Genomic DNA, 21,533 nt, shown 5'->3' with positions numbered 1-21,533 from the left:
CCTTTAAGGGCAGCAGCAGTTCAGAAAGACATGTGATGCACTTTACTGTTACTCTTATCAAACTAAAATACCACATTAAATAGATTTAAAAATAAAAGCAAGTGTCTTTATTTAACTTTTCAATGCAATTAATGCTTTCTATTAAAGTGGGTAGGTATTAAGTAAAATGTATTTTTTGAGCTTTTTTTAAAAAATCATGTTATAATGTTTTTCACTCATCAATAATGAACCTGGATTGTTGCCTTGAGTCTTTCATGCATGCTTGAGAAACACTTTAATCTTCATGGCAACCATCCAGCTGTGCAAAACATCTGGTTGGACTTAGCCCCGCCTTTGAGGTGCAGCTCCTCCCTTCCTCAGCTCCTTCAGACTAGCCAGCAGCAATTAGCAACACCTGGCGCATCATCAGAGCTCATTATAGGAACTACTTCTCAGTGAAACGCTGGTGAAACGTTGTTAAAGGGTTAATAGGGAATCGATGCTGTGATGATTTTATGAAGGCAGAACTTCAGAAAGAGCAGGAGTTTTTAAAGAGACAGAGGCCCAATTTCAAGCCGGTAAATTTCTGCCAAAAAATATCAGACATTTTCTAGAAAAAAACCTTTCTGGGATTTAACAGTAAAGACATTTTGAGATGATTCTGAAAATTTCTAAACAAAACAAGAACATTTCTGAGCTTTAAAAGTAGAAAATTTTCTGGAAAACTCAGGGATTTGGAGATGAATTTCAGAAACTGTCTAGAAAACTTGGATGTTTTCTGTGTTCTTAAAGTTGAACATTTCCTACAATTTCTTTTTTCAAACCCAGAAATTTTCACTTTATTTTAATCAAAAAACATATATATTTTTTTTCTAGAATTTTTTTGACTTTTTAAACTTAATTTTTTTTTCTAGAAAATGTAAAATATTAATCTCAAAATGTCGTTTTTTTCTAAGCCTGAACGTGTTACTTTTCGAGTTTAAAATGTGATTATTTTTTGTTAGAAAATTTCTTTTCTGACATGTTTTCCTTTATTTATGTCCTAAAAACCGTTTCAAAGTGGTGAACAAGATTACCGGGGTTTGTTTCGCAGAATGTGAGCTCCGCCTTCGGCCGGCCTCACCTGCTGCAGGAACACCTGGCTCCGGTGACCGAGGCGCAGAAGGAGCAGCCAGCCCAGCCAGCCCAGCCGAGGAGGGGGGTTGGACTTTGCGCCAAAGTGACTGCAGTCTGCGCAGCTATGACTGCATGTCTGGAGCCGCAGCAGCAAGAAGCAATCAGAGGCTGAGCGACCCAATTTCAGGAAGACAGGAGGCTGTGGACGGAGCTCAGATTTCCTTTCTGACTGGAACAAAGGAGAGGAAAAGAGTTTTTTTTTTAAAGATCCAGAGGTAAGAACGCTTTCACTTCCCCACGGAGCGCAGAAAAATCTCCCACATCTGCGTGAAAACTGTGGTAAAAACTTGTCCGTGTTTATGCGATCGGCTCGGTTTGTGCAACGACTTTCCAGCTAAGTTGAGTTTCTAATCGTTTTGTTTGTGGTTTATTCGCTCCTTGTTGGGGGGTTTTGCTCTTGAGGAGGAGCTTGTTCCTTCATGAAAATGGTTTTTTTTCCCCAAACAAAGGAAGAAATGTTTCCGACTTGAACCACAGAAACTTTTCATCTCCTTGTTAAAATGGAGAGAAACTCAGAGGACATGTTTTAGATATGAGAGTAAATAGCCAGGTTTTTTTAAAATCATTATTTCACTATTTTATTACCCAAACTAATGATTTATCCTAATTGTTGTTTTAGTTTGCTGATTTCTCTTCACCACTAATTAAACTCGCCTTCTGTTTTCAGGGGAGTTTTATGTCATTTGCATAAAACATTCCTGTCTTAACAGGATTTAAATGGGAACTTTTCCAACTTCTTCACGTTAAATCGCTTTACTGTCAAGAACCAGCTGGGCTGCATTGTGGAGGCTTGCTGCAACCTGCTGCTAAACAAACAAACAGAACACCCCAAATCACAGCCTCCGTCATTAACCGCATGCGTGTTCAGACCTGCATGCTGACACACACACACACACACACACACACACACACACACACACACACACACACACACACACACACACACACACACACACACACACACACACAGATACTGGGATTTTCTTGGAATTACATGGGCACAGCTTGTGCTTGACACACTGCAGATTGCTCATGATGTTGTGGAGAACCGAGAGATTCCCGGGTCACATGCTGAGAGGTGAAGTGGCAAAGCGGCGTACAGTTCAGGGCGACTGGTCAAAAGGTCACAAGGCAACAAGGAGGCTGCAGGGATGTCAACCCAGAAAACGGATTAATTTCTGTAGTTTATGTTTTCCTGTGAGTGCAGAGCCACAGCTTGAGAGGACCAGTTCTCATGTATTGTTTGAAATATTTTAAATGAGAGTTGCTGTTCCTAAATATGTGGGTGTGTGAGAGTTTCTATGACTAATTGGGTCAAGGTATAACTAGCATAAAATGACTTTGTGGGTGGAGTTTCTTTGTGAGATTCTGTTAGTATAAAACAAGGATTAATCCTAAAAACATCACCTGGTATGTTGCCATTTTCTCTTTTACCAGAGATGCTCTTGCATAAAAGGAATATTTATCTTGGCGTCACATGTTGATTTGAGAAATGGCCTTGAATACATCATCGTCTGGTCACTGTGAAGCAGATTCCTGAAACTTTATGCAACAATAATGCAATTTCTCCAAATAGTGGTTACACAATTAGCCTTTGCCTTTTGAAATCCACATTTCAAATTATTACATAAAAGAAACTACAAACTGCAGTGCATTTCATTTGGGTTTTATTTGACATTTTGACATCCCACCACAAATTTACACAACATGGACTAAGAATTTCATCACCATATTCTGTGATAATATTGTGATGATAAAAATAATGAAACTATTCCATCTTTCTAGGTAACTGGATGGCAACACAAATGCTGCTCTTGAAAGAATAACAAAAGAGATGCAAGTTCTTTCATACCTCAGATAATGCAAAGAAAAGAAGTTCATATTCATTTGAAACAACAATACTGATGTTTTAACTCAGGAAGAGTTCAGGAATTAATATTTGGTGGAATAACCAGGAAGTTTTCAATGGGGTTCAGAACCTGCATCTTAAGTTGTCATGTTGACAAACTTAATCCAACAACATGTAAAAAATTAACACCTTTTAAAAAATTTGGACCTACATTCAGTCTTTTGTTTTTCAAGGAACTATATTTAATTTTTAGTTTTGCTGACATTTATTGAATAAACAGCAAATAGTAAAAAATAACATTTCCAACAAAATTCTTACTATGAGAAATATTGACAATAAATAATAAATGATATAAATGCCCACCTCTGCTTTAGAAGTGAAGTTATCCAGTTGAGAAATAAAATCCACCTACGTTTACAGAAAATTTCAAGGTGGAGTCACAGAAACTTAGGAGGAGCGGCAGAGCCCGACTGCTCAGGTGGAGGAACCCGTCCACCTCTTCTTTTTATGTCCAGTCCATACATCTGGATCTTTGTAGAAGAGTGGAAAAACAACCTAATTAGAAGTAATGTTTAAAGTTTGCCACAAGCCATGCAGGGAACAAATTGGAAAACAGTCTGGTTGCAGAAGATGAAAATTAAATGTTTGTGGTTACATGTCTGAACTCCCCACTGGAAAAATCAGGTGGTGTCAGGACTTGGTTTGCTTTCCTCCAGCAGGACTGCAAAGATGCTGACAAGATGGATGGCAGTAAATGCAAAGGAACAGTGGAAAAATCCGATTTGAACCATTTCTGTGCTGGATATTGGATATGCTGCGTTTTATGTTACTGATAAGTCATTAACATGAGATAAACGTCATATTTCGACCCCAGCAGACCCGGGAAATATGGTCGTAAACAACGGCAGGAAATTATTTTTCTCAAAATTGCTAATTTTTAGCGCATCACGCCACTTCTGGTTCCGACCAATCGCATCCAAACAGACAATCAAAGCTCCCAAAAAGTCCGTAGCTGTTAGTTGTGCTTTTTGTTTTATTATTAAAATATTCATTTATATTTATTATTGATTAGCTTCCTTCGTCTTTCGGTTCCCATCGCTGAATCACTTTAAATCGCTCCATGACAGCGGCGTCCATTGCTACTTCCGTAAACAGAGCGCTGCGTTCTTCTCCTTCTTCTTCTGCGCATGCGGGTTGCTAGCCGTTAACCGTTCATAGACGACGGGAGGAAAAACCAAACAAAATGGCCACCAGAAAGCTGTTTTACAAAGACAAATGACGTAGACTCGCCCCAAAAGCGTTTCTAAACGATTAGTGAAAGGAGCTGATTGAAATTCCACATCACCGTTTACAGATTTCCATTTATTTAACAAACAAAAACAATGTTTTGTATTGGTGTTAAAAAAGAAAAGAACACAATACAATATTAAAATGTTCTGGCAGCTGGTCTAGTTTTAAGGCAACCCTCAGGCAACATGACATGTTCTGGTGCTGAACCAACCTGTATTTTATACAGAATCAACCTGTGAGAAAACTGCTTGGAGAAAACACCAATCTTTATGCTCTAACTAAAGGCAAATAGATGCAGATGGAGACCCAGATTCTGTTGTTGATGAAAATAAAATTATTCAACTGTGGCCAAAAGAAACTGAAAGTTGGACATCTTTATTTTTAAAACGGAAAATGCACAGAGGCGTTTTAAGATCATTGCAGAGAAAAACCGGAGTACATTTTTGCCAAAACTCAGAACATTTCCAAACTTTTTTCAGAAATAAATTGAAACAAATTAATAAATTTCTGAAGTTTTTAGTGGAAATTTACTTCTTTCAAGTTTTAAATCTAGAATAAATTAAACATAACAAAATTATGGAACTTTATTTGCTTGATTTTATTGTTTTTTTTTTCTTTCTTTCCCTGAGTCGACAATTTTGGCCAGTGAAACAAAAAGTTTGGACACCCCTGAGTTAAAAACTTAAGTTTGTGTTGATTCTGTGATCCAGTGCAGGTTCAGGTTTACAGACATAGAACAATTAAACACACAAAACGAGTAAATCACAATGGTTGGGTCCGATTTTCCTTTAATCCTCCCTTCTTAAACCGGCGGTGAAAAGCCAGAAAAGGTCAGGAGGAAGGACATAAAGGAGGAACAGACAATAGGGAAACAGGACACTGCAGAATGCCTGGGAGGAAAACAAGAGTTCAGCAGAAAGTGAATTGCAGAATGGGAATAAGGACTTGCAAAGTCCTTAGACACACCCTGGCAACTTTAGCATTTAGCTTATTTGCTCTGCAGTTTGCATTTAGTTTCAAATAAAGGTTCCAAGTTTTTCCTAGTCTGAGGTAGTTTGTCTTTTCATCTCGTGGTTTGCATGGTGGCTTCCCCGCTCGTTTACGAGTTAAGGGATATTGCAATATAATTGCTGGGAAGAAACAGTACAGAGGCTGATTTATGAGGTTTTCCACGAAAGTAGGACTTTTTCCAGCTGACCCACTTTTTGAGCATGCTTTACTTTGCTTTACTTTACTGAATATTAAAAAATAGGATGTTGTTTTTATCTCGTTTTATTCAGACATAATAACGTGTTGCTGCAAGGATAGAGAGAAAAAAATCAGACACAAACGTTTCTAAAAGAAAGGACGCCGGGTCACTGCAACCCCAAAATATTAATAACAACATGGCAACACCACAGGGGGTAAAGAAAAGTTTAGACTCTTTCTTTGGAGTTGGACTTACAAACAACAAAAAGTTTAGGAGAAATAAATAAAAACTTTGTGCAATCTTGTTTACCAGCGTACGGGGTGGGCAGAGTTGTCAAAAACTGTACTTAAGTAGGAGTTGCACAACTTTAACATATTTTTACTCAAGTAAAAGTAAAAAGTATCCGTCCAAGAGATTACTCAAGAAGGAGCAAAAAAGTATTTGGTAAAACTTATTGTAAAGTACTGAGTAACTGATTAATTATCAGTTATTTAATATTTAAAAATTACATTATTAGCGAGATTAGAATATGAATTTATGACTAATTCATATAAATAACAAAATCAGGCAAAATAAAATGTTTCCAAATCAGTTTCTTTCAATAAAAAACTTCAGAAACTGAACAAAAACTGCAGGTTCAGTGTTTGAATCTGGTGAGTTTCTGGTTTGTTTTTCATTCAGTGGGTTGAAAATCCAGAGATTTTACTCAAGTCAAAGTAAAAATACTCCTGAAAGTACATTCTTCCAGAAAACTTACTAAAGTAAATGTTAGTAGTTGGTACCCGACTCTGGCCAGCAGTACAAACACAGAGACGGAGTTTGGCAGGCCAGCGAAAGGTTGGGTGAATGACTGGAGGGAGGATAGAAGGTTGACCTTTGTTCGTCTTTCTGCATGAGCTGCTTCTGAGAGAGATAACAGTCGGAGGCCGAGTTTTAGGAAAGTGCCTCACAGGGAGGAGCGACCAGGAATGTGGGTCCTTCCCACACTCCAGCGCAGCGCGGAAACATTCAGCAGGGTGTGACATTCTTGAAGCTCCTGTTTAAAGTTTGTTTTGTCCGCTTTCTCTTTGATTCCATTTTTTAATCCTGTTAAACTTCAACGAGATTTTACAGAATAACTGCTGGAAACATCCCTTTGTTACTGACAGACAAGTTAGTGGTGTTTACTTTGGTACTGTTTACTAACCAAAGACAAGTTAGTGGTGTTTACAGTAACTAGTTACATTTACATTGGAATTACATTTTTTCTTAAATTGTACTTGTAGGAGTATTTTTACTATGCTGTACTTTGAGTAATTTTATTATGAAGTATTTCTACTAGAGTGAAATTTCAGGATTTTCTACCCACTGAATGAAAAACCAACATGATTTAACCTAAAATTCACCGACGCAGACGCACACCTGCAGTTTTCATTAACTTTTCTTAATTTTTTTGGGTGGGGGGACTGATTTGAAAGATTTTTCTTTTGCCTGATTTTATTTTTGTCATTTTGGTCCTTAAAATACCAAAATTTAGACTTAACGTGATATCTGGACCGTCTGATGGCGTATTCCTTGAATATTAAATTATTTAGGTTTTGATCAGTTACTCTACTTGAGTGGACATTTACCAAATACTTGTTTTACTCTTGATTGGATACTGTTTACTTTTAGTTTAGCAAAGATATGTTTAAGTAGTGCTGCTCTTCCTGTAGTACGATGTTTGTGTCACTGGCAGCCACTGAAGGAACCAAATTAAAATGATTTAATGTACAAAACTCCAGCAGCAACGTTCTGGAGCTGACTGATTTTTATTTTTTTAGGCAGACCTGTTGCAGTAATCAATGTGACTAAAGATGAACACATGGATGAGTTTCTATAGATCTTGCTGATTATTAATCCTCTAATACTGATGATCGAAGGCCGACTTTGTAACCTGAAGGTTCAGGTCAGAGTTCGGCCTGATCTCCAGTTTCCAGCTGTAATAACTGAAGCTGTGCGTCAACTCTGGATCGATCCCCTTTAGGTGCTTCCTTCATTCAACATTAACTTTTCTTTTATGTACTTTTTCACACGGATCATTTAAGTAGTTAAGCATCAACAGGTTTTCTTCCTTCCAGTGTAGACAAACTCTCATGCATGTTTCGTATTGCGTCGTCTGCAGCCATTCGTTTGTCATGCGTATGAAGAGCTGCACGATGCACCTGTCTGAAACTGCTAATGACTTGGACCAATCGTGCCGCTGACTAAACTATGAGTCAGGACGGCAAACATACCAGTGAAACCAGCTGCCTCCATGTTGTGTCTTGTTTGTCACTGTTCAAACTATGAGGTGTTCAGCTATTTTAGTGAAGTTGCAGGAGCTGACAGATTTGGGAGTGTAAGGGTGAGAAGAAAAGGCAGGGCTGAACCCTGTAATTAGAAGATTCACCAACGTAAAAGTAACAGAAGCAAACTCGCAGATCAGAGGTGCAAATGTCGTTTTTGTAGAAAATTACCTTATTATTATTATGTGGCTGAATTTTGATGTTTTGTTTTGCAGAAGGAGCGTCCTGCTGCCGCACAACCATGAGCTCACAGACTAGTTACGGGAACTTTCTGCAGACCATAGACAGCGACCTGAACGCATCGCTTGCAGTCGCAGATGAGTTATCCAAGGAATTTAGCTCCATGCTGCAGGAGGCCTCCTCCAACGACCAAAACACTTCGTCTGACTTGAAGGTACGCTCACGCACAGTCAGCAAAACCCAGGAAAACAGAACATTTCTGCAGTTCTGCTTGTACATTTTGTACTCAGAACATCTTTCCTTCAAGGGTTTTCCATCACAGAGGTGATTGTTTGCCTCTGGCTACTCTTGTCATATTTCCAGCTGAACTGGTTTGCAGTAAACAAATTGAATGTACCTTAAAAATGTTCCCCAACCCTGCAACCCAGTTTAAAAGAACACAAAAAGCCCACATTTTAAATCAAGTAGCGATCAATAGATTTTCACAGCGTGAAAATAAATTGATTTATTGCATATTGCGACAGGCCTAATTGATCTTTGATGACAAACTTTAATTATCATGCCATTATCGATATAAATGATCTCAAAGCAACAATATTATCATCAAGTGCATTAACAGTTTATCATCCAGGGAAACAGGCTTAACCAAATCTACCATTTGCTTTTCTTTAGACTAGTTCTTCCAGCTCCAGAGACATACATCTTTCGTCTGGACCTTCCAGCCTCCCCAGCTCTGTATATTCGTCGAGCAGCACCAATGGCAGCTCCAGCTCCAGCTCCAAACCGCTTTCTACAAGCTCCACGTATTACACCAGCGACTCTGTCGTCTCCAGCAGCAGGAATGCCCCGTCGCCTCCCGTCCACTCCAACAGCCCCCACTCCTCTCCCAAGACGCACCGGGTGGTGCAAAACACGCACCGGCGGTCCGGATCGGACAGCTACACGTTTACGCCGCAGAGCCCCAAACAGTTGCCCCGCTCGCCCAGGCCCGACTCCCCGTCTTATTTTGAAAGGAGTCCACAAGGCCTGATTAGTCACAGGGAAAGAAGCCAACCCTCGAGCTGGACAACCGGTTCTTTGGACCTGTCGTCCCGCCCGACTCCACATCAGATGTCCCAAAACCTGCTGACTACGTACGACAACAACCAGATGGGCCACAGGTCCCCTCAGCCAGATAGAGGCCCCTCCGCAGGGTTCCTGAAGTCACCCTCTCCTCTGTCTTTAAACCCTCAAGGATCCAGCACCCTTCCTCGAAATTTTACCCCCGTCAATCAAACTGGTAACGAGGCTTATTCTCTTTTTAAATCTTTCAGCTTACATATTTGAATTTCTTTGCCATGTCACTTTTGAATTCAGTTAAATTCAGTTTATTTACATATTGATTCCAAAGGGAAATTAAATGCGCCACCATTACTATTGATATTGAAAATGATCAATATCAACTGATCTGATACCTTTGTATCATTTGTTCCTATACATGGCTCTTAGGTGATGTCACACTTCCGAGAACTTTGTAATTGACAGCCATCTTGGTAGGCAGTTGCTATGACAACATTAAGCAGTCCACTAGTTTAGAACGAGCCCTCACCTCCTTCCTATCTAATTTACAAACACTATAAGTACACTACAACTATCACTCGGTTCACCGAGTGTGTAATAGATTTAAATCAGTGATATTTAAATCCGGACACGTAGCCTACGTTTATGTTACCACATGTACTCACTCTGCCAGTCTTAGTTGGTTTCGAGAGCCTTGGTTCATCAATGTTTTGCGCTGTTTGCCAACTAAGATGGTGCGGATAACTTCTAGTTCAGACTTGTGGAAACTAGAAGTCCCACAAGTCTGAACAGAAACTCAATAAAGTTCTTAGAGTAAAACGTTTCTAGGAAACCCAGCAGATTGTATCGAGCCATTTGACTTGCGTTATGCATTGACTTTCATTTCTGTTTTCACAGAAGAGTCTATGAAAAGACAAAAAAGTCCAGGCAAGTGGAACGAAACAGATCTGGATGTGTCTTACGAGAGAAAACCTCACCACACCTATGACAGTAGGAGGATTTATTTTCCTCTTTTGTTAAATTTTTAATGTTTTACTCAGAGTTTTCAGTCTCCCTTTGCACCACCGTTGGTCCCTGTCCCCTTTAACACGATGCTTTTGTGCTGCAGCGACAGAATGGCGTCGATCACCTGCTTCGAACAGCAACTGGCGGGAATCCAACCTGGATAGCCCTGCTCCAGCCTTAAGCCCTAAAAAGGTGAGTTTATAACTGAAATATTCTGAAATTTGTTGAACACTTGTTTTCTAGGGCTTTAACTTTTTTAATCCTCCTGCAGTCTTTAGAGATGAGATTTTTACTTTGTGCAGGGGCACATTAAGCCCGTGTGTGTTTTTTGAGTGTGTGTGGTTACGGGAACTGACGGTCTGAGAGCACAATACTGAAGCAACAATGTACGGACTATAGCACATGGCACTGCATGATAAATGCAACCAAAACAATCATGCAAGCCTAGCACTAAAGCTGGAAAAATGACCGGTAGTTGTTTGCTAAAAATAGAAGAAAAATCTTACAATCACTAAAATCTTACACTACTTATAATTTTGTTTCCATTTCGTGAAGAAGGAAGCTGCACTTGGTGCGTTGTGTCCTTCAGTGGTTCTGGATACAGCACCACCACAGGCGAGGAGGGGAAAGGGCTCCTAAAAGGGTTCATTACAAATGTCTTTACAACTTTGTCAATATTCTGCTAATGTTGAAAAAACACAATTTTGTAATTGCATTTTAATTACCTGAGAAATGCAATAAAAATCACAGATGAATGAGTTTGTCATTAAAAACATGCTGCTTCATCATCCTCCCACCACTTCCTGTCGTCCCACAAAAAAAAGTGTTTCCATTGCAGGTTTGTGAAATGAACTTAATTTGATGCAGACAAAAAAACCTATCTAACTGTAGCGAGCAAAACCTTTTCGAAATCAGTGTGTTTCCATTCAGCAAATTTATTTTTGTAATTCCAATTTGAGCAATTTTGTGATGCAGTGCAAAAGAGAACTGCAGCAGCTGAAAATTAACAAATTTTGCAATTTTGGTCACCAGACGAACCGAATCTAACAGATTATCAGCAATGAAAACTTTCTTAGTGGTAATTTAACAATATTGCAAGCACCAACTTATTTTTGCCTCTGTTGCAGTTTTCAAACATTTCATTTTGTTTTTCTTCTTTGATTTTCTTCTCAGGATCCTCGCTCAGTTCCCCACCAAGGTTCCTACAGCTCTTTGCCCCGCAGCGCTCGTATAGCTGTTCCACCAGATGCCTCGTCCTCAGGACATTCTCCTTATGGCCCTCAGCCAATCGTCTGCCGTGTCAACATGCCTCCCATGTCCTCCTTGGCCCGCCAAAGTAGGCGCATACCAATCTCTGTCATCCTGCGTCTCCAAAATCCCCATTATGGACAAATGCCGGCCTTCCAAAATCAGCCAATGGAAGAACAAGGAGACTTTGCACATTACCGCATGCCTGAAGCGGCTCCGAGGAAGTTCTTTCAGTCCCCTGCCCATCCCGCACAGCATTATCCACCTGAGCTGAGGCAACCTGCTGTTTATAGTGACGGTAAAACACCTCTATATGTCGTTTCAGCCCAAGGTCTTTCCTGTTGGTCTCCCTGATATCTCTGTTTTAGAGCTCTTTATTGGTGCTGATTGAAAGTGGAGGTAGCTGGCCAGTGTCTGCAGAAGAACTTAAAATCCAGCTTAAGATGCATCACTGACTCTCACTCGATTTCTCTTTTTGTCACTCTTTCCTTTCTTCCTCCCCTTGTCCTCTCTCATACAACCAACCATATTTTTTGTTAAATAAATCTAATTTTAAGTTATTCAATGCATTGCTTCCCTTTATTTGTTATGGTTCTAGTGCCAGGCCACAACAAATTGGGGGCTCGTCCAGGATTTGAACTCGAGACCTCCCGCACTGTATAAATTTTGCATTTGCCTCGTCTTTGTGCTATAAATGTGGTTTCTGTGTTTCCAGCACTACATGCAGAGGATGTAGATGCAGAGATACAGCGCCTGGATATTCACCACCATCTGCCAGTTTTGGAGACTCCTGCCATGCCAAGGGCTGGTGGTGAGGTTGAACAGGTTGTGACCCCAGTTCCGCGACCCCTGAGCCCCACCAGGTTACAACCAGTGGTGGCCCCAGAGGTCCAGGATCCTGAGATCCCGGATCGGGAGGAGCTGCTCCGCATCAGGGCTGAAATCCCCCGGGCGCTGAAGAGACGCGGCTCTGTGGATGTTTCTCGGTCCACGAAGAAAGCCTCGCAATACCAGCCAAACCAGTATAAAAACATCATCCACAAGATACTTCATAGGAAAGATCACCACAACAAGGGGGAGAAAGGCAGCGACAGCTCCTCTGACGGGGAGGAACCTGCCATGCCCCCTAATCCTCCACCCACAACCCGGACGCCTCCAGTCATTCCACAGGATGAAAAAGTAAGGACCTTCGGTTGTTTTTGGCACAGTTTAATTCCAGCTCATTAATCACATTTCTACATCAAGAAATAATAACAGAAGTGAATACAAAACACAAACCTAGCCTCACTTGAAAAAGTAATTGTCCTTCAAACCTAATAACTGTTTCTGTTTTCCCTGTTGAACAACTTCTGTTTGGTATTTTGAAAGAACTGGCAATCAATCTTTTTCCTACCTATGAAGGAAATCCTAGCCCTCTCTTTGTGCACTTGTTTTAATTCAGCAGTCTTGGGCAGTCTTCAAGCCTGAACTGTGTAACGTGACACTGCATCATCTTATATGGGAAGTCTTTGGTTAGGCCAATCCAAAACCAAACCATTCTGTTTGTGGGCTTTGTTGAGGAGAAGTGGACTTACAAATGCGCTTCGGATCGTTGACATGATTCAGAACGAACACAAGAGTCCTTAATACCTGGACCATCAAACTACAAACTACATTTGAACGCTATAAAAACTTTTTTCCTGTCAAGCTGCAGAGACAAGCCCTGACTTGTCTCTGCAGCTTGTCCTGTCACAATGAAAGTTTTTTTAAGAAATTGTTTAGTTCTTTTGTGACCTCCTGAATGAGTCGTCAATATCTGATAAGTCGTTTGGGTAAGTTGAAAACATCTTGCTAGTGTCGGCCACACTGCACAAAGTGGAGCAAATTTTTTTTTTTTATGTAGGACTTTAGCATTTTTGCTAACTTTGAAAAAATTTAGTGCAATTAGCTTACCCTAAATAGAATTTGTCAAAAAAATACTTTAAGTGCTAGTTTAGTAAATTTTCAGTTGAATACAGTTCGACATTTGGATTAAAGTTTTGATTAAGAATTTTATAATGTGCTCATAATTGTTCATATTCATGCTCTTATTTTGTAGTGGGTGAAGACTGTTTATGCAGCGTTTCCGTTTCCTCACATTCTCTTTTTTTCCCAAGTAAAAACCAAATGCCTTGTACAACAGACCAACACATGAGGTGGAGAGAATACAATGTTTGAACAAACAACCAGGGATAATCAAACAAAAGCAAAAATACACATGAATTGTTTTGAGTCTCCTCATGTTCTGCACCTGTGACGCAGTGCAGAAAATGCTTATTCTGTACCCAGAATGCATTGCTGTAGAACTACAGGCTGTATTTAACTGTTTAAAAGCTACTGATGTCGTACGCCATCTGACCGTCAATTAGCCAAAGGGAAGAAACGTGTAGAGGTAAATACTTTTTCATTGTTTTTTTTTAAGTAAATTTGTTTATCTTTTCAGTATAACTCCATCCTGAGGAAGCCGGGTCACAAGAAATCTGGAAGGCGAGCTAAACTTAGCCCACTGATTCTGCTGCTGGATGGAGCATTGATGGGAGAAATGGACACAGTGATGCGAGCCGTGAAGGAGGTATTTTTACCCAAAACTCTTGAAGGGGCTCAGTTTTAGCTTCACCCAGTTCGAGTTCTGTAAGCACCTTCTGCTGTCCAATTATTAATCAGTTAATCCATAAAATAGTCAACAGGTTAGCTTTACACTGCACTGATGCTAAGTCAAGCAGAAAGATAATTGGTAGTTATATAAAGACTGCACTTACATATAGCTGCAGTCTGGAATCCATAATTATCCCAACAAGCATTTTTTTAGATTGTAGGAGGAAACGCTGGTTGAAAACAAGCACATGCACAAATGGAGCACACAATCACCACAGAGACGAGCCCTGACTTGTCTCTGCAGCATTGCCCTACATTCAAAATAATTTGCATTTGAATCCAAATTATTGCTGTTGGGTTTTTTTTTTTCGCCCCACAATCAAATCAATTCAGAAAGGAAATGTCAGCGGATCATTAGGCGCACCTGAAAACACCTGCTTCTCATACAAACAATAAAACAATGTGCTTTATCATTGCAGCGGCAGCATTGCATATGACACTAACAGTTAACAATTGCTTTCAATTGAGGCTCAGGCGAAAGGGTGTGGTACTAAATGAGATAAAGCAGAATTTGGCTTTATCTCGAACAAACATAACATTTGAATTGCGTTGTTCTCTCAATACGACTATTAGGATTGAAACAAATAATTGGATTAATTGTCAACTAATTTAGCAATCGATTAGAGACTTAATAAGGAGGCCATTTGACAATTAAACTGTACAAAACACTTTAATATTTCAGATAAAGTCTTTCTTTGTAAATATGCTAACCCCAGAACTCCTCAAGTGGCATAGCTTCTGTAAAAATATTATTATTATATTATATAAAAATCTAATGACACTTTTTGCTGTTTAATTATTCATCAGTCAATAAAAATAAATAGTCCCCAGATCAGTCTGACACTGAATGACAAGCAGCAAGGGCAGAGTATTTTTTGGCTACTTTGCTAAAAATGATTTGCCGAATTTGACATTTTTATCCGATTAATCGTCATGATAATCGATAGAACAAACTATAATTGCTAAAACAGTCTTAGTTGCAGCGCCAGAGACTAGCAAGACAGCAAGCAAAAATTAATAAAAGGTCTTCACACCAGGCTTACTTTCCTTAATGAAGGTCAATTATAGCTTTTTGTTTAAATAAGACAAAAAGAAAAACTAAGATTGTTAGCTAAATCACTCATGTTGATACTAATACACTCAAAACAGTTTTAAAACGGAAATAAGAGACAAATAGATTTGCTATTTTATAATACTACACTCAAAACGTCTTTGTTACTGAAAAACAGCAACATATTCCTAAGAGTCTTCCAAATACAGAAATACTTACAAATATGACATTTTTCCACTGAGCACGCGACGTTTCCTTTCTTCCAACTGCCTAAATACTTGTTGACATGGTTACCGGAGAAATATACGTCAAAGATAGTTTGCTGCCAAGAGGGCTCACTCTGTCATGTTTCTGAAAACACAATATGACAAAAAACGTTACACTCTGATGAAATTTCAAACTCATACCCATTCTTAGCATGAATTTAGTCAAGCAATTAGCTAACCATGAACTTGATTATAAGCTTACTGATGTAACTTATTTCCACTGTAAACTAATTTACAGTATATGACTGAATGGCAACATCTTTTAAATGCAAAAAGTTGTGTGAGGATAAAGCTGGGTTCAGCAAGTGAATAAAACATGTTGAATCTCTTCTGCAGATGAGTGATCCCAGCCAGCCGAATGATGAGGGCATCACCGGTTTGCACAATGCCATCTGCGGCGGACATCGCGAAGTGACCGACTTCCTGGTCCGCATCGGAGCGAATGTCAGCGCCCCAGACAGCCATGGCTGGTAAATACTTTCCTCCTCCCCTCTTTGTTTCTTATGATATCTGCACATTTGAACATTGCTGGTATGTCTTCGACTCGCAGGACTCCGCTACATTGCGCTGCCTCCTGTAACGACCTTTTAATGTGCGAGTATTTGGTGAGGAACGGAGCTGCTGTCATGGCCTTCACTCACAGAGACGGAGCCACCGCCTCCCAGAAGTGTGATCCTTACCTTCCTGGGTTCGAGGAGTGTGAAAACTACCTAAGAGGTGAGATAAATACTCCCACACACCCTTTACAACAGCTCAAAGGCCGTGTCTAAACTCTGAAATGTCAACATTAAACACATTTAAGGTCATATTTCCAATCTAATGGAGATATAGCACAGCAATTAAACTTTCTTGCTACATTGTATTGACAAACTTCAGCATGGAGTTTTATGTGAGGTACCAACACAAAGTAGTGCATAACTGGGAAGTGATACCAGAGAAACCTTAGGAACCACCAAATTAACTTTTTTTTGCAGATAAACTGTCAAATTTCTCTTTAAGACCGCAATATCGCTATGAAGTGACAGCAATATATTGGTACACATAACCTGTAAAAAACAAACTCCAATGACTTTTTTCTTGTGGTCCTCAAAAAAAGCTGTTTCTCTGAGCTCAGGTTGCCAGTTTCCTAGCAACCCCAGTGGAGTTATACCTGTTACCAAGCAACCCAAGCCGAGCTTAAGAACATTTGGTCAGATGGTTTAATTCTGTACAATGGCTGCTGGAAGAGACAAATGTTTTATTGGAAACCGCTTGTTACATTTTTAGCAGTGTTTTTATTACATAAAGTAAAAATACATAAGCTTTATTTTACCTTACTAAATAAAGTTTACAAAGAATGACAATGAAATTGAAAGTAAGTACTTGCTTTCAATTAAGTACTCTTAATTGTAAGTTACTTACTTTCAAATACTTACTTTCTTCAGAGTAATTCTTTGAAAATCTTTTGCTTTTCAAAGATGTACGGTTGCATGACTGCATCCATTTGTAGCCATGTTAATTAAGGTGTGAGTGTAAGCACTGAGTCAGGGGGCGTGGCCAGCATCCACTTAACTGGATTTAAAATGGCTCAATCTGAAAGAAGCTCAAAATATACAGAACGGAGCAAATAAAATCTCGGAATCTAAAAATGATTTTTGTGCAAAACAAATGTAACGAACATTTTTTGTTTAACCTCTTGACCTATCCTAACCTGTTCAAGAAAGCTTAATAGGTCACATTTAATCTAATAATGAAGAGAATAACATCTGAGTACTTTAACAGGCTACAACGTTTTATTTTTTTCATGGTTGTATTTTTACGTTTCCTTTCTGCTTTGTCATGCTAGCTAAGGAGGACTCCATGGGAATGGACAACAACGGAGTGCTGTACGCTCTGTGGAGCTACCAGGCTCAGGCACCCGATGAGCTGAGCTTCAAGGAGGGAGACATGGTCACCATCCTGCAGAAAACGGACGGCTCCGACTGGTGGTGGGCCTCGCTGTGTGGCAGGGAGGGCTTTGTCCCAAACAACTTTTTTGGGGTAAGTTGAAAATCATTTTGAAAAAATTATTTTTCCATTCTTTTTTTTGTTTGTTTTGTTTTTCCACACATGAACTATTGAACAACCAGACAACTTCTGGAAATTGACCATTTCATAGATTTATGAAATGGTACATTTATTTATTTACATGCCTGTGTGATCTGGAGATGGACAAAAGTGTGCAGAATATTAAGTTCGAGAGCAGAGCACATTTGGAGACATTCATGTTGCTTTTATACAAGCAAAAACCAACAGATAGCTCAAGAAAAATATATTAATAAGGGGTGACTGATACGGATTTTATCCCAATACTTTGTGATACTTCTGTGTTAATGGCACTGCAATGTTAACCCCACAAACACAAATACTGCTCTTCAAAAAAAAGAACATTCCCATTTGTGATATACTATTTTAGGACAACAACCATGTAAAAAAAAAAAAAAGCATGATTTGTATTAGTAAAACACACACCTTTGTTGAACAAACATAAGCCTGATAAAAAATTTTAGGAGTGTTTTAGACATAATTAACTGAAATTTATGACCAGAATAAATCAAAATCTTATGAAAATGTTACAAAATTGAAGTACCTGATTGATTTGGTGAAATCTTGAACATTGTTTTGATTTTAAGGTTTTCCCTTTTTCTTGCAGCTTTTCCCAAAGGTTCGTCCAAAATCTCTCTGCTAAGGGATCTTCTGCACATCTATGGTGGTGATTCTGCTGCACCCTGCCACGTTACTTTACTCAAATGTGGGAAAACTGCATTTCTGCAAGACATGGAACTTCTTCTGATGTTCTCGAAGGACACACGGAAAATGTTCAAAGAGGAGACATTGTTATTCATGCATGCCGGCTGGAGAAAATGTTCAATCTCTGCATTCAAGGTGACCACTCTGCCAAACTTTACGAAGGCTACAGAGCTGTCATCCTCCCTGCCGATCTGCTTTAGTCAGACTTCTGACTCACGTTCTGGTTACTGAGGCTGTTGGTGTTCAGTCCACTCATCGGTCAGGTCAGCATAAGCGTGAAGAAACCCACGATCAGTCGGTTTAGACGTGGTTCCAGTTACACCCAAGATGCATCACCATGTCACAGAAGGGAGTCTGATGTTGAAGTTTGAAGTTTTCACATTACTCACCTGTATAAGTCATTTTTAGCAGTTTTAGAGTTAGTCAAATATTAGATTAGAGCAACTTTGTGGATTTTTATGACCACATTCATAAATAAAAGAGATGTGACTTTACATAGTATTATTAGAACTGATTAGTATTTGCTTAACTCATTGCACAGTTTTCTTTTGATTGTTTTGATGTTGCCTTTAAATATGAATCATGTTGGGAAGGGACTGAGTTTACTCTGAGTAAAGTGAAAGATTTTCTGATGCATGAGGGAATGCATGTGTGTGTTGGGTGTATTGTTTATTTCTTTCTCCGCGCTGTTTTATCTGTGAAATTTTACTCAAAGCGGAATAACATAACTAAATGTTTAAACAGTAAATATATAAGATCTGTTGTCAGTTTTCTCAATAAAATAATCTGTTATAGTGACACTTATTGGCACCACTAATAAAGATGTGTAAAAACTTTTAAAAATAAATCAATCTTCTATTGTAGATGTCACATTATTTTGAGTTGTCTGAGAAATGGTTTTTCGAAAATAATGATCAAAAAATCGAAATCAAAGATGTTTGCATTCTTAAGTTGTGAAACCATGGATATATAATGTGAGTTTAAATATAAAATGAATTAAAATGATAAAGTCACAAAACTGGAGGAGTAGGGAAACCAACTCAGTGGAAATTTGTATGGGGCAAGTTAAAAATAGTTTTATTTTAGCTCTGCTGAAACCTTCAAATCAAACTTAACAGTATTTCTAGTCTAACATTTTTACGTCTATTGTCTTTTTAAGAGCTGAGTAATTAAATAATTAAAGAGGAGATATTATCCTCAAACAGGCAAAAATAGATTTATGGGTCATAAAAATCATTTCCACTACATTTTCTGCCTATTTTGAGACTTCAGAATGAGTTTCAGAGCCACTTTGAATCCAAATGAACTTCCTGGCCGCCTATCCAATGTTTACACTCGCTCGACGAAAACGGCAGAGAACAGATAAGACTGGACGTCTGTGACCCGAAGTCAGGGCCAGAAGCAGAATGCTAAGTCAACAGCATGTTTTCACAGCAGCCATTGCATTACACCGCAAAGCAAACTGACAAAACGTCCTGGAACACACTCGTGTTGCTAGGCGACGGCCTGGGATGGTCAGGGGTTGCTAGGCAACGGCCTGGGATGGTCAGGGGTTGCTAGGCAACGGCCTGGGATCCTCAGGGGTTGCTAGGTAACGGGGAAGACATTTACTTCTTGCCATAAAACGACTGAATGTTTTATTTTTAAGCTTCTTTTTTACTGTTTCTAGAAGCAGTTAGAACTCAAACAAATTTATAAAAATGTACAAAAGTTAACTTATCTGTTAACTTTTTTATACATTTACATATACAAATATGTAAATGTATAAATGTGTGTGTTTTGCCCGGGTGACATGGCCAAGCTTCATCCATTTGTTGCTGTTTTGAATCTGTTCTAATGGTTTTAAGGAAGTGACTCGCGAGCTGGGATATCTCCTCTTGCATAATCAAAGCCAAATATAACTTTGCCCTGGTTGCTCTCTTTTTGCCAGTACATCTGCAGTTTCAACAGCGTGCAGAAAATACACAATACTTGCAGTATGGCATTACCTATAAATGTACCAATCTAACCAATGAGGACGTAGGAATCTCACAGCACACTCGTAATTAACTATTAAGATTTTGTTGCAAATCTATAATTATAGAATATAGATCTCAGTGTTGGACTTAAAATACAGCAAATCTATAATTAGATCAGCAAGATACACTGTAATGTGTGTACTGTAAAAAGTGTACAAAAAGTGACCTTACCTATACATAAATATATGTAGGTATGTACAGGTAACATACATACCTATACACACTTTAAGAAGTGTGTACTTTTTATACTCTTTTAATATTGTGTAAAAATAATAGTTCATTAATAAACTTCATTTATGAAATGGATGTTATTTATTCACCCCAATGCGTTTAAAAGAAGTGTCACCTGGTTTGCCCAATTCTTTGTGAAGAAATGGAAAATGGAAAAGAGAGATGCTAATTTTATTGTGAAATGGCTATCTATCTATATATTAGCGCTATATAAAAGTGCTAAATAAACATAGTTTGGTCTCTCCCAAAGCAAAAACCATCTCTGAATTGTCTGACCTTCACTTGACCTTCATGTTCCACAGATCATAGTCCAGTGTGCCGTGCTGGACAAACAACACCACTCCATAACGCCCGTGTGTAATTTCAATTGACATTTTGACAAAAAAAGACTGATAACTGGTCATTTTAGGGCCTTTTATCAGAATAATGTTTGCTAAATTAACACATAAATATGTCGCCTGATATAAAAACGTACCTTCTTCCATGACTATCTCAGTCCAATGACTTACAAAGTGTTGACAGCAGGGGAGCCAATAGCTGTGGCACAGGCCTCCACCATGGAGAACTGAAACTGACCAACAAACCAGCAGATGGCACTCTATCATCGTATACAGATTTAGCAGAAACTGACATGCCAGTCTAGAGAAAATCATAACAGACTTCCATTTATCATCTCTAACCCTTTGCTGCCAACCATTATTTTTAATTATCCGGTTTCTTCTTCGTCTTCTTCTTTGAAGCTCTGTTTTCCTCCTTCCTGGTTTCTTTTGAGCACTCAGGCTACTGCTGAGAAGCGACTAATGAATCACTTAGTAGCACTATTATGCCACAGCGTGTTCAATGGGAAATGAGTGCTTTAATCAAGTTTGAGTGAAACCTTTTGATCTGCAGTCTTTCTCTGTAGTGCGCTGTTTTATAAAGACACCAGCGTTGCGTCTTCTTCATCCTAATCCCTGTTGAAGAACAGCGTCAGTGTGTGTTAGATTTAAAATACACAGAGACAAAAGCATTTATAATTTAGACACAATCTGGAGGAATTATTGTGAATTCAGTCTCTTTGGGAGGAGCAAGTAAGGGGAATCATAAAATAGAAACAAAAGCAATTTAAGGAAGGGAACAAGGAAAACACTGTTATTTTTATCAGATTAAGAAAGAAAAATCATAAAATTTGTCAGAGTTATTTATGCATTCATAAATATCCTAAGACTAACTATTCTAAGACTCTTGAAAATCATCTTATAATT

General features: G+C 38.9%; 1 protein-coding gene across 2 annotated transcripts; it reads left to right on the top strand.

The window, feature by feature from the left end:
- The first annotated feature begins 1,136 nt into the window (after positions 1–1,136).
- Positions 1,137–18,915, top strand: ppp1r13l (protein phosphatase 1, regulatory subunit 13 like). Of its 2 annotated transcripts, none has more exons than XM_055028522.1 (12): positions 1,137–1,370; positions 8,005–8,183; positions 8,642–9,248; positions 9,926–10,018; positions 10,137–10,225; positions 11,207–11,579; positions 11,997–12,460; positions 13,743–13,871; positions 15,608–15,741; positions 15,822–15,988; positions 17,097–17,290; positions 17,943–18,915. In XM_055028522.1, exons 2-12 carry the CDS (start codon positions 8,031–8,033, stop codon positions 17,976–17,978), a joined length of 2,439 nt encoding a protein of 812 aa, XP_054884497.1. In that variant the 5' UTR covers positions 1,137–1,370; positions 8,005–8,030; the 3' UTR covers positions 17,979–18,915. The 2 variants fall into 2 exon arrangements, with proteins under 2 accessions (XP_054884497.1, XP_054884498.1); XM_055028523.1 differs by lacking the exon at positions 1,137–1,370 and adding an exon at positions 7,721–7,931.
- The last annotated feature ends 2,618 nt before the right edge of the window (positions 18,916–21,533 follow it).

The sequence above is a fragment of the Poeciliopsis prolifica genome, unplaced genomic scaffold, assembly GCF_027474105.1.
Source record: "Poeciliopsis prolifica strain line A6 unplaced genomic scaffold, Auburn_PproV2 SCAFFOLD004, whole genome shotgun sequence".
In the NCBI taxonomy this organism is placed as follows: Eukaryota; Metazoa; Chordata; class Actinopteri; order Cyprinodontiformes; family Poeciliidae; genus Poeciliopsis; species Poeciliopsis prolifica.
The sequence above is the reverse complement of the archived record's forward strand: the minus strand, read 5'-3'. Positions and strand labels throughout refer to the sequence as shown.

Bases quoted from the DNA above. Each gene is read 5' to 3' on its own strand.
- ppp1r13l (XM_055028522.1), top strand. From the start codon at position 8,031: ATGAGCTCACAGACTAGTTACGGGAACTTTCTGCAGACCATAGACAGC. The intron at 10,226-11,206 runs GTGAGTTTATAA...TTTTCTTCTCAG, and splicing joins CAGCCTTAAGCCCTAAAAAG to GATCCTCGCTCAGTTCCCCA. The intron at 13,872-15,607 runs GTATTTTTACCC...TCTCTTCTGCAG, and splicing joins TGATGCGAGCCGTGAAGGAG to ATGAGTGATCCCAGCCAGCC.